Source organism: Salarias fasciatus, chromosome 3 (genome assembly GCF_902148845.1).
Source record: "Salarias fasciatus chromosome 3, fSalaFa1.1, whole genome shotgun sequence".
Classification (NCBI taxonomy): Eukaryota; Metazoa; Chordata; class Actinopteri; order Blenniiformes; family Blenniidae; genus Salarias; species Salarias fasciatus.
Window position 1 is genome coordinate 8191249 of NC_043747.1, and position 13211 is coordinate 8204459.

General features: G+C 45.2%; 2 protein-coding genes across 2 annotated transcripts; both read left to right on the forward strand.

Annotated features, from left to right (window-relative positions):
- The first annotated feature begins 1224 nt into the window (after positions 1-1224).
- LOC115386192 (homeobox protein HMX1-like) lies at positions 1225-6432 on the forward strand. The gene is made up of 3 exons (XM_030088413.1): positions 1225-1267; positions 5539-5694; positions 5977-6432. Exons 1-3 carry the CDS (start codon positions 1225-1227, stop codon positions 6414-6416), a joined length of 639 nt encoding a protein of 212 aa, XP_029944273.1. The 3' UTR covers positions 6417-6432.
- Positions 6433-7551: 1119 nt separating this feature from the next.
- Positions 7552-8646, forward strand: LOC115385875 (homeobox protein HMX2-like). The gene is made up of 2 exons (XM_030087954.1): positions 7552-7783; positions 7966-8646. The coding sequence occupies exons 1-2, from the start codon at positions 7591-7593 to the stop codon at positions 8499-8501; spliced, it is 729 nt and encodes a 242-aa protein (XP_029943814.1). The 5' UTR covers positions 7552-7590; the 3' UTR covers positions 8502-8646.
- Positions 8647-13211: the final 4565 nt, after the last annotated feature.

A 13211-nucleotide genomic window follows, 5' to 3' on the forward strand; every position in this document is an offset into this window, starting at 1 on the left:
TACAGGAGGATGCAAGAAACTGTCCAGATAGGATGAATAAAGTTCAGTTTGTAAATTTAGCTTTGTAGTACACAATAAAAGTAATTATTTGATATTATTATAATCAATAGTTAAAAATCTAGTAATCTTGCTCAATTTCTGCAGTGTTCACCTCTTTTTTAAAAGTTTTAAAGATGTTTCTATTGAACAGGAAACAACAGATTGACTGATTTAAGAGCAACTTGCTGCGTTTCTCAGTCCGATAGAGAATAAATTCCTCCTGATGTGATCAGATGAAGCGCTGGCTGCTGCTCTAATGGCCGCCGTCCCCCCGGCTCTCCTCCAGGGCCATGATTTATTGAGAAATCTGGAGTGTGTGTGTGTGCGTGTGTCTGTGTGTGTGTGTGTGTGTGTGTGTGTGTATCAGCTAATATGACAGAAGCGTCCTGACCTCGGGGGGCGGTGCGCTCGCTCTCTCTCACGCGATTCCTCTATTTCAGGATCTTCAGCTCCGGATCTCCTCCGACCGATTCCAAACAACAACCTGGAAATGCACGGCTGAGGTCAGACAGAGTGCATTCTGGGGGGAAAAAAAATGCAAAGATGAACTAGGAAGAAGTTTTTAAAAGCCATTAAAGTTTGGCCGGGGCGGTTATTTTTCTGCCACGCTGACATCTGACCCCGGTTCCTGGCACGGCTCAGGACATTAGTGGCTGATGTTTCCTCATTGATCTCATCTCCCAGAAGCCTCCGGGTTCGGGATCCATCAGCGGCGCTCCTCCAGGCCTCACCTACAGGGAGAAAACACACTTCCTGTTTGCTGCACTTCACCCTGGAGAGGCACTTTGTTGAAAACAGGAGCCGAGATGGATTCGGTTCAGTCTTTCTTTTCCAGGATCTGGCTGTTCTGCATCAGTCCAGGAAGTGGTGAAAGCATGAAGGACTCCCTGCTTTGTGCGGAGCTGACAACCCGGCTCTAACCGGGGTTAATTTGACGTCCGGGGGTTAAACAAACAGCCAGTTTATTTCCTCCACGTCTTCACCGAGAACCTTTTCGACCGCCCCATGTGATCAAACGCAAACTAGCAAAACCAAACCGAAGGTTGTGCGTTAATACTCTTTTGTGTAGGAAATCTTCCAGCGATAAACCCAAACGGCTGGCGGTTTGTCCCAGAGAGCGAGGCTCGGGGTGCAGCGAGGTGAGCGCTAATGGGGATTAGGCAGCAGAAGTATGTGTCAGTTTCAATGGCGGTGATCCGGGCCCGCCGCGTTTGGAGTTTCCGAGCAGGTACGAAGCGCCGACCAGGAAGCGTTTCTGAGAAGTGACAGCGGGAGGACGGGGGTCTGTTTTCACGCAGGGGCCCCGGCCTGACCTCTGACCCCGGCTGCCAGAGAAACAGCATGTCGAACATCTCATCTGATGGCCACAAACTCGACGCTTTTTTGTTTTTTTTTAAGAAAAAAGGGATGAACTGAAGGACTCGGTGGCAGACAGATTCTCCAGGCGGCAGAGAGAGGCCTTCTGGTTGACTGGCTCTGTTCAGGCCGACCTAAGACGTCTGGACCCCCCTGACCTCGCTTCCACCGCGGCATTCTGGGCCGCGGCTTTGACCTCGGCGGCTCGCGTCGACACACTGGCCCATTATAGCGGCACAGATAAGGATGCGGAGGATTCCCGTTTCCACAGACGTGCGCAGCGGTAATGACGCGGGGTCGGAAACCCGCCTGGATCAGACACGTGATGGAAATCAGAGTAATCTGCAGGACGGGCGCCGATGCAGTTTTGATGTCCTTCACATTGTCTCCACAGGGATTCAGGATCTTTTTTATTTAAATTGCTTTGAAGGGGGAAATTATGGAGATCAGCTGTTCGACACTTGAGTTCACTTTTCGTGTTAAATTTGAAATTACAGCTGCAAATCCTGCAGAAATGAAGACGGCCGCAGTGCTGCTTGATAGTCAACTTTTCAGTTATTCTGCTAAATCTTTCACTTTTCACTGTGTTTACTTCGTGCTCTAAAAAGATGGATTATGCTCTTCTCTAAAAGTGCTGTGCTGACTTTCTCAGAGGAGATCAATCGGCAGTCGTTGCCATGTCCAATCGTTCCCCTGCAGCGTGTCTACGCTGTAAAAGCTCAGCTCCAGGAGCTCCAGCGTCGCTCGCCGCAGGTCTTCGCCGTGAAGCAAGCTTCAGGGAGAAAGTGTTTCATCGATGGGAAAAGTATAGCTGAATCGCTATAAATGATGAAAAGATAGAAACAAAACAAGCGTGATCCTGTGTTTCAGTTCTTATTACTCCACCTTAACATTCTCTGCACCTTGTTAATAAAATGATTTAAGTATTTATCCCTTCAAGGACCTCAAACACACTGGGAGTCTGAAAAGAGGGGCTGAGATCAACATCTGCAGCCGCAGCACGTAAACATGTCCACAAGGTAAAGGTTTCATTTTTAAATCAGCAAAAACTCATTGGCAAACAGCATCTACAGATCATTGTCGGGCATAAAGCGGAAGATTTAAGGTTTTGTGAGAAAATGGACAAATAAAAAGGGGCTTGGTGCCTTTTTTTTTTGGTGGAGAATGGGGGTGGGGGGGTTACTAAATGAACTTAATCTGTTCACCAGTACTGCTACCGCTCCCAGGTTTTATTTATAAGGCCTCCATGAGAGAAAACATTCATGTTCTTCATGTTTTCTGCTGATTCCACTTTCTTTCTGCAAATTTGTTTCAGGAAAATGTGACTGTCAGTTTGTCAGAAGCATCTGAATCTCATATCAAACTGTTTTCCCGATCACCTTTAAGTAACTCTGATTAAACAAACAGTCCTAATGAAGAAATGTATTTATTTATTTGTTTTTTGTTTATTTATTTATTTATTTATTTATTTATTTATTTATTTATTTATTTACTTGTTTGTTTATTTCTTTGTTTGTTTGTTTGTTTGTTTGTTTGTTTGTTTGTTTGTTTGTTTGTTTAGTCATTCATTGTTCATTAAAATACTAAATCCTGTCATGTCTTTCAAAACTAATAACTATTATTTGATGTTTTCACATGAAATTACTGCGATTTCAACCAAAAAGAGGCCAAAAACTTTACACTGACTGAAAAATAAACTGTACATGAAATAATTTCGATGAATTTATTGATCAGAAGAAGTGGACCCTGTAAGTTCAAGACAAATATTTAAATCTGAGGAATCAATTCGCCACTGAACCTTTTTCTAATCAAATCTAAACATCCATGAGTTCGCTGTTGCATGTTTAATTAATGAATCTGTTATTCTGGTTCTACTGTGAGCAGACTCCACATTAAGATGATTTCTTCCAAAGAAGCTTTAATAAAGTCAATTTGGAAGCTTTTCCCTTTCTCTGCTCATCAATAGAGGGAGATATTTTAGTTCCTGTCTCCACTCTTTGGTTCCTCTTGGTGATATTCGCAGCTCGGCTGTGTGGCGCTTTCTCTCCAAATAAGAAGAGATTCAGTAAAACGTCCGGGCTGGAATGTTCTCAGCACTTCTCTAAGGCTGCTTACAGATGAAAGTAAGCTTTTCATAGTGTTTAAATCCTCTTAAAGCTGTGTTTTCCTCCACTGTTCACAGTTTCCTCCGAGCTGACTCAACATTTTTTCCACTTGCGGCCATTAATGAAGCCATCTGAGGCCGGGGCTCAGCGCCGGGCCATCTACGGCCTTCCTCCCAATAAAAGAAACATTATTTCTCCATGGATAATCTGCAGCTCGCTGGCTCCGGACCGCAGTGGAATACCTCTGTCTCGGTCCATCAATTAGTCTGAAAGTGAGAAATTATTCTTGGCCTGTGGTGAAAGCCGCCGGCTGACTGCTGGAGGGGAAGTAACGCCTTCCTGAGAGAGATGCTGAACTGTGTTGGAGCTGGAGGGGTTTAGTGGAAATGTGAGTTTGTAAACAAACACCCAAAAAAAGTACTGGTTATAGTCCCAAGAAATGCATTTCAATGTGACAAATCAAGTGTTGGATTTAAAAAAAAAACACACAGAGCAAAATTTAGCTAGTATGTCAGGACATAAGAGTGTTTTCTAGACTGACTTGGGAGTTCAAAGGTCAAAGTGCAGAGTTGAAAAAATGAAAGAAAGTGGACTTTTTTTTTCAGTAAATTGAGCTTCATGCTAAATAAAAGTCTAGAAATGCCTTAAAAATGCATCATTTACTACGTTATGTAATTATCTATTAATTTATTTATTCAATTATCAATAATCAGTGAGTAAATATTGTCTCTGTGTCTGGAAATTATTCAAAGTTATTGCGTAAATAAAAAAAATCAAAGCACAGACGCGCTTGAACAAGTTGTGTAAGGTTTTCTTCTCTGCCAACACAGATTTTGCAAGAATCGAACATTGTTCAGAGGAACTACAACAACTGGATGAAAACAGGAAAATAATAAATCATGAATCATGTTTTCTTTTTTAAAAAAAAAAATTAGGATGTGAAAATTGTGGATAAATTGAGCTTAAAACCATTTTTATATGTTGGTTGTTTAATTAAAAAAAAAATCTTTAATATTAATGAATATATGTGGTGGATCTGAGGCGTGCATGGACAGATCCAGCCAATAGGCGGTACTGTGCCGCTCCTCGTGCAGCCCTGCAGCCTGAGGACAGCGGCGCGTCTTCGCTTTGCTCCCTAATTGACCTAAATCCAGCACCTCGCGCTCCCTCCAGGCAGACACCGCGCACGAGAGACAGACACGGTGCCTGGCTTTTATTCCGGAGTCGTCCCTCTTCTTCGCCTCCTCACTTCAGACCTCATTTCTTTTTGTCTTCTTCTTCCAGAGTCGGTCTCTGACTCGAGCCGCGGTGCCGCCGCTGGCGCGCGCGCTCAGGCTGCGTCGGGATGTTTTTACGCGTCCGGGGCGAAAGACACGACGCGTTCCCGGGAAGGATTTCATAACATCCACATCTGGGGGGGATCTTTAAAAGGTGTGGAGCGGGAGGAAGTTCCGGGGGGAAAGAGTCGCGATGTTGGGAGATGATAAAGCTCCGAGGTCCAAACCGGGAGGAGGCTCGTCTTTTTATATTGAGAATTTACTGGGAAATACAGACAGACGGCGCTCATCCCGGGAGCTGGGGGAGGACGGCGGACTGAAAGTTGATGTTTACAACCCGGAGATCTGTCCGCAAACAAGACAACCGAGCGGCGCTGAGGCGGCGAACCGGAGTGAGTTCTTTACTAACCTGAACCTCCCGCATGGATCTGGATGGGAGGAATTCTCAAATTTAACTGAAGCAAATCCACTTGTGCGTGAAAGTATTGAGAAAAAAAAAGAGACACCTGCGTGGAAGGATTGATGTGAAAATCACTGAGTAATAATAATTGACATTGCGCTTTCCAGTTAACTCATGTTGCATTAATTAGATTTTCTCCGTGACTCCAAATTATCCATCTAATCCCCACATTATCCACACTCTCCCCCCAAAGATTCACTTTTTATCTGGGGCTTCTTTCATAAACCTGGAGTGCGCCGTGCGTAAATTACGCGCTGCGGGAAAACCCAGGTTAATTTAAAGAGAACTGCTCCCTCCTCAGGTCCGCCGCGCAGGACGAGCGAGTCGGACCATGAACGCGCTGATCCCGCGTCCAGCAGCGAGCGGGGTTCCCCGAATCCACCGGGGCGCACGGAGGAGCCGCGGGACGGGAGCGTAACGGACGACAGGGAGGAGGAGGATGCACGAGAGGATGCAGGTGAGGAAAAAGAAACAAGGAGAGAATCCAGAACCAAAAACCTTCACTTTGTGCGCAGCGTTGTTAGATCAGTCGGCATGCGTAAATTTGTAACAACTTTTAGTTTATTAAGTGCAAACTAGTGAAATCAACTCCCATCTTTCCATCTCTTTCAAGTTTTAAATTGGGGAGCAGGGGCGCAGCTAACATGTTCAGGGGCTGAGGGGCTGGGGGGGGGGGGGGGGGGGGGGGGGGTTAAGTCAAACGTTTCACCATGTCTGCCTCTCCGCTGCCTCTCCTCAGGTGATTTGAAAGTGGTGCGGAAGAAGAAGACGCGCACCGTGTTCAGCCGCAGCCAGGTCTTCCAGCTGGAGTCCACCTTCGACCTGAAGCGCTACCTGAGCAGCTCGGAGCGGGCGGGGCTGGCCGCGGCGCTGCAGCTCACCGAGACGCAGGTCAAGATCTGGTTCCAGAACCGCCGCAACAAGTGGAAGCGGCAGGTCACGGCGGATCTGGAGACCGGCGCCGGCGGCGGAGGAGCCGGCGCCGTCCCCTTCGCCGGCCAGAGGCTGGTCCGAGTTCCCGTGCTGTACCGCGAGAGCGTGGCCACGCCCGCGGCCCTGAGCGGCCTGCAGCACGTGTCGCCCTCGGCCGTCGGCTTCTCCAGCTCTGTGAACTTTCCTCTGAGCCACTTCGCTCATCCGGTGTCCTTCCTCACGCCGCAGATGACGGGACTGGTGTGACTGCAGGAAGCACAGAGACTCTGAGCCAATAAAAATGCTGCAAAAAGCTCCTTCTAACGTTCAGGTTGAGTTTCTGTAAATCAGGAATTCTCACAGTGCGTCGGGACGATCTATCCCGTGTTTGGGATTTAAGCAACGCCAGTGACGATCAAACGGTTTACTGTCCACTTTCTCACTAAATGTTTAAAATTCAACACATGATGAACAACATCCTGTTTCAGTTCTTTATTCAGAAATTTCACAGACCACAAAGTGCTGAAGTCTTTTGAATTAATGACCTAAAGATGAATGAGTGGTGATTGATGGCTTATAAAATTCTCTTTAGGAGGTGTGAACCTCATCTTCTGTCAAATCAGGATAGAGAGCGAGGAATTGTGAATTTTGTTGTTGAAAATATGTCAAACTAAAGAGGATGCAGCCAACACAAGTGTGTGACCATAACTGACTTCTTTCAGGAACCAAATGTGCTTTAAAAATATGCTCATCTGCTGACACAGTTCATTCCTCTAAGCTTCCAACTCTCACAAAGCTAAATCTAAACTTCCGTGTGATGAGCTCGAAATCTTCCTACAAAGATGCAACCTTTATGAAAGATCCTGTATGAAAAGGCCTGTTTTTGTTTTTCGGTGTTTGTGGTTTGAATAGCTTTCAGAGCACATGCAGATCGACTGACGTGTTTTTATTTAAGAAGATTTTGATACAGATTTTTGTACCTGTATGTTCACAAGTAAATAAAATCTATGCACCGATAGTTTTCTTGTGGTTTCTTTGGGAAAGCAAAACTCGTGTCATTAAAGGGTCACGACCCCGTGAGTGAAGTGCTGAGATTCCCTGGTTCACAGTGACAGAGATCCAAACCACAAGGTTTACAAACTGAAGTTCTGAGGAGCGTAAAAGAAAATGCTTTAAAATTTGTTCCACTGCGCAAATACGCATGGATTTAGATGGTAGGGGGAGGGAATAAAAAAAAAATGTTTGAGGCAGCAATATGGCAGCCAGGCGTAACCCTTCATCCCGCCCTCATCTGCCCCTCAACCTCACCAATCAAGAGCCGCCGAGCCGCGGTCTTCCGGGTCGGTGAATTACGCGCGGCGGCCGCGGTGCGCGCTAGTCGCGGCGCAGGAGCGATGGTGCTCGGAGCGTCCGGGGACGGCGGCGGGGCTTCGGGACTGAAATGCCGGGGAACATGAGCAAAGAGGACGCCCCCGGTCGGAGCGCGTGCTTGACGTTCACCATCGACAGCATCCTCAACCTGAAGCGGCGGGACGAGCAGGACTCCGGCGGCTTCAGGGGGCGAAATGGATGTAAAAGTGAGTTCGAGACGGTGTGGGACGTCCGGAGGAGCGACGGCGGGCCAGTGGAGACAGGTACGGTAACTTCTGACAGGCTGACGGGTTTTCTGAACAAAAGCAACTGACAGTTGAGGGCGTGCGTCAAACTGACTCCAGAGTTATTAAACGTGGGAATCAGGCGATCGCGCTCATCTCTCGTAATCAGCTGAGAGTTCCGTGTGTCTGCCCGGCATCAATCGCGCACTTTGCTTTCACAGTGAAGCCCAGAGTTCACCGTGCTGACAGCGGGGGAGACGCGGCGCCGCAGCCCGCCGGCTGTCCCGGTGCGCACGGCGCGCACGGCCCCGAGGAGGAGCAGCGGCAGCAGCAGCAGCAATCCGCCGCGGACACCAAAGCCACGGTCAAGAAGAAGACGCGCACCATCTTCTCCAAGAGACAGATCTTCCAGCTGGAGGCCACCTTCGACCTGAAGCGCTACCTGAGCAGCTCGGAGCGCGCGTGCCTGGCCAGCTCCCTGCAGCTCACCGAGACGCAGGTCAAGATCTGGTTCCAGAACCGCCGCAACAAGCTCAAGCGGCAGCTGTCCACGGACATGGAGGCCGGCCTGGCCGCAGAGACTTTCGCGGACGCGGGGAAAAACGTGCAGTTACCGAGTTTTTACAAAGACAGCAGCCTGCTGGGAGGATGCCTGCTCCCGGTGCCTTTCCCCCTGGTCTACCCGAGCGCTGCTGCGCCTTACGTCTGCTTCTCCAACACCGGCAAATACTTTGGCCTGTTCGACGCGGACGGATGACTTCCCTGCTGCGGATGTGTGGAGCTTCATCATTATTCACATGTTGGCATTAAACACACGTTTTTCCTCCTTTTTTTTATTAACTCAAGACAAGTTCCCTTTATTTTGATGTCAACATATCAACTCATTTGAAATGCATGTGCCACTTTTTCCCTCCAAAATAGGCTCGTATTATTATTATTATTATTATTATTATTATTATTATTATTATTATTATTATTATTATTACTATTATTATTATTGTTATTATTGATCCTGACTTTTTTTTAATTTGTTTATCATCAGAAAACACGTGCATGCATGAAAATCCAGTGAGCAGTTTTACTTCATCTGAATGAATGTAGATATAAATCCTATGGAGTAAAGCCGCTCTGTGTGTGTGTGTGTGTGTGTGTGTGTGTGTGTGTGTGTGTGTGTGTGTGTGTGTGTGTGTGTGTGTGTGTGCGCGCGTGTGTGTGCGTTTCTATTTAACACTTGGTTTGTATTTATAAGGCCTTACTCTCCCTGTTCAGACTCTCACTTGTTTTCTGTTGGAGGCAGTTTTATCATGAAGATGAGTTTTTTTTTCTTCTTTTTTTTTTTTTTGCAATAAAAAACAAGTTTAACATTTTACAGGCGTGTTGACTGAAAATGGAGAAAAAAGTCGGAAAAAGTGCCCTAATTTTTATTCATTATTTATTTTTGTATCATTTTTTTTATCTTAAGTAATTACTGGAAACTAGTTTCAAATTGGTTTATATCGCTATTTTTTCTTATACAGTGCCATAGTAAGATATTAATTAATTAATTAACTGCTGGTACAAGTTCTAAAGTGCAGAGGCAAATCCAAATCTGTGTTTGTTTGTTTGTTTTTTAAACAGATTTCAGGAATTCTTTATTTTTTTCCCAAAGGGGAAAAAAAAGAAAGAAAAGAAATGGCCATAAATGTAGGTAAATAGCATCATCATTATTGTCTTTCAGTGAAATACTTACTGTTACTGATGATGATTTATATTAAGCTCTGTTGAAACAGGGGAAAGCGTTTGCTTTACTTTTTTTATTCTTTTGGCATGAATTTCTAACTGAAATCGTTTAACTGTAGATTTGTTTGGGACATCTGATGAAAATGTGCATTTTAAACTCTTCCATCCTGGTGCAGATCGTTCCAAAAGCTTGCAGAAATCATTTCCTTTTTTAAAACATGAACTTAGTGTTTAGTGTTTCTAAGAAAAGAAGCTGCAAATAGATGCAACTTATCTGAAATGTAATGGAAATAAAATAAAAGCATAGGAGTGTCACACCGCACTGAACCCTCTGGCCATAAAACAGGGGAAAATCTTTTTACTATACTATGAACAAAGTGAAAAATGGATCATTTTAATTATGTTTTTAAGCATTAGAAGAATTTAGCTGAAAATTATGAATACTTGAGTTTATCAAAGTGACATTTTTCATGTTTTAGCAAAACCTTTGGCTTCATTCTACAAGAAAATAACAAAACAATGATCCAGCGGGCTTATTTATCAACGCCAAGCCATAATATTCTAGAAAATGTTTGTATTAGGAATTATTTTTGCACTTGAAGTTAATTGCTAAAGAGTTTATTTTTGTCTCTGGATTTAGAAAAATCCTAAATTACAATGATTGATGGAAATGATCAAAGTTCTACTGTTGCTTTTTAGAAGTATATTTGAAGTAAGTGATGATACATGTGTAGTGAATGAAGTCAGCTGTGTGCAGATTAAGTGAAAAGTTAAAGAAAAACTGGTTTTATGAACTTTTTAAGTAATCAATTAGTAAGAATGACATTTAAAATTAAAGTAAACAGACTTGTTAAATTGATTTTAAGGAGAAAATAAGGTTAAAAATGACTATTTTTAAAGAAAAAGAGGATATATTAGCAGTTTTATAGAGGCACACACACACACACACAACACAGTGGGCATAAAAGGTGATTTAAGTTTAAGTTAGAGAATCTTCTTTAAAAACACACAGTGTCTTATCAATTGCAGCATTTTGATCAAACTGATGTAAATATGTTGATAGATTATTAGGAACTTAGCTAAAGCAAAAAAAAAAAAAAAAACTAATTTTCAGTAAAATAAAAGCATGCAATTGCGCCTTTCAAACTAAGAGGCAGGTTGTGAGTTTTAAACGTGGAAATTTTCTGTGCACGTGAGCAGTGCATGTACGCAGACAGAAAAGAGAGAAGCTTGCGTCGGCGGCGGTGAGAGAGGGCCGGGCAAGCTGCACTTTACTGGGCGTTTCCGGGTCACTTCCCCCTTCAGAGCTCGCTCCCTGTCACAGCCATTCAGGCCCCGGCGCTCTTAACCTGCTCACTCACCCACTCAGGCTGCCTCACAGCCCTTCTTTTCTCGCCCAGATCCCTCCCTACCTTTGCTCTGCACGGAGACTCGTACTGTATAAATCACATAAGGCACATATGGAACAGAGAACAGCAAAGTGCTGCTTTGTTATCAAGTGAAAGTGAGTCTGGAGAATCTGATACTAAAACCTCTGTGATTCTGAGAGGCAGCAAAGCTGAAATTACTCCTCTATACAGCAAATATTTAAACTGCTTCAGCCTCTCAACAGAGTTAAAAGTGCAGATACATCGTATATTCTACTGCTGCATCACAAGCTGAGCGAAGAATCTGCACTAAATCTGATTTAAAGTGGGCGTCGTGTCTTACTGCAGCATTTTTGTTGTTTGTATTGTTTAAAATCAAAGATGAGGTTACATGGATTTTTCACATTTTCAATATAGAACCTCAGTCATGTTGAAATTTAACACTTTTCAAAGGCAAAAGGTCAAAATGTTTTGGTTTATAAGCTTAGGTTAGATTTGAACCACAAGGTTTTGGATCAAAAACACATCGAATGTATAGCAGGGATTTGTTTGAACGTATAGAGCCACTTCCACATGTGAACGGAGTATGTAGAAATCAGCCGAGGTTAAAACCGAGGGTCGGTCTCTGCTTTCAGCTCACATTTTAGTACATTTTTTTAACCAAAAAAAACCAAAACAAAACTGTGAATGCAGTAAGGAAGATGTTTTGCTAATTTATCATTTCAAGGAATTTTTGTTTAATGCTTTACAATCCCGTCTGTCATAACGTGATTGAGCGAGTAGCGATCAAAAATCAGAGCCAAAGGCTCAAACATGTAACTGTAATCAAAAACAAATGAAGCCGTGAAGTTCATGAATCTGGGTGAAAACACAGACTGCCACAAGTTGGGGCTGTTGAGGCGGCTGTTCGCCGTAGCCTGGCGTGTGTGTGTGTGTGTGTGTGTGTGTGTGTGTGTGTGTGTGTGTGCGTGTGTGTGTGATGCCGGGGATCGGGTGGAGTTCTAGTCGCCAGACTTCCTGGCTCTCCGGCTGTCGGACAGTCGTTGAACGCAGCACTCTGCTGCAACCACAAGGTTCAAATGACCCCGGCGGCCGGGCGCAGGCAGTCTACCCCCCCCCCCCCGATCCCCCCTCCCCTCACCCTTCCACCTCCACCCACCAGAAGCGAAGAAGAATCCATTAAAACCTCGACCTGATCAGAAACTCCATCATGTGATCACGTTCAGGCCTACCGATGACGGTACAGGCTCCACTGAGCAGCTGCCAGCCCGTTTTCCTGGAGTTTGGCGCCGCCCTCCTGGGCTTGACGAGCACCTCGAGGCCATCTCCAGCCTGTCAGCACATTTCTGCGGATCGACCAGCGGGAGCCCGCTCGGCGGCACGGCACATGGTTCCAATTCGCCGCTGTGAGCGTCTGAATGCCGGGCTCCATTGTTCGAGACGGATCCGATCCCGAATTTGCAAGCGATGGCGCGGCTCCGCGGGATGACTGCGGCGGGAGACGCTCGCATGCGAGTCTGGAGCGTTCAGACGCCCCCTTTAAGCTCGGGTGACTGTAAAAATCGCATGCACAGCGTAAACTGTACACAGAGTTCCATCGCCGTCATGCAGAACGACAGGTTTGTGGGTAACCAGATCTGAATGCTTAAATAGTTGTTTAATAACCCTGATAATGAGCCGTTCATCCCGTTCTGCCCCGAGCCCTCTCAGACGGGATCTATAATGACGAGCAATTAGGGTTAAAGTGGCCCGGAGACAGACGGGGATCTGACTTTAATTTGTTAAAACGACGCGCTGCAGCGCGGCTCTCGCCGCTACGCTAACGACGCGGCTGGCTCGGACGAACGCCGAGCTGGCGACGGGTGTGAGATGCTTTCACTGAACATGTGTTTTTATGTCGGGAGTGATAAACCCTCCGCGGCTCAGCTCCTCAGTAAACACCACATTTTTTTTTTTTACAGGGGAATGTTTTTGTAGCACCAGATCCACACATGCTAAGTGTTAGCAGGTCTTTTCAGCTTTGTGAAGAAAAGAAACAATTATCACCAAAAATGGTATAATCTCAACAGAAAGACAATTTTAATGACACCTTCTGGTGCAAAATGTGTTTTTTTTTAGTGTTTATTGTTTGATTGATGGTTTGGCGGCCCGGATTACAGCCTCTTGCGGGCCACTTTCAGCCCGCGGGCCTTACATTTGACGCCCCTGCTACACAGACACAACAAACAGAACAAGAGTAATGGATGCACGCCGCACCAAAAAAAAGTAGCTGGCAAAAAAAAATGCAAAACAGTGGTGAAATGACAAAATTAGAAGTCGCTGCGCGTTACAACATAAACAACACCCCATTCATTATGGGCTGTAAGGCGAGAGCGGCCGGG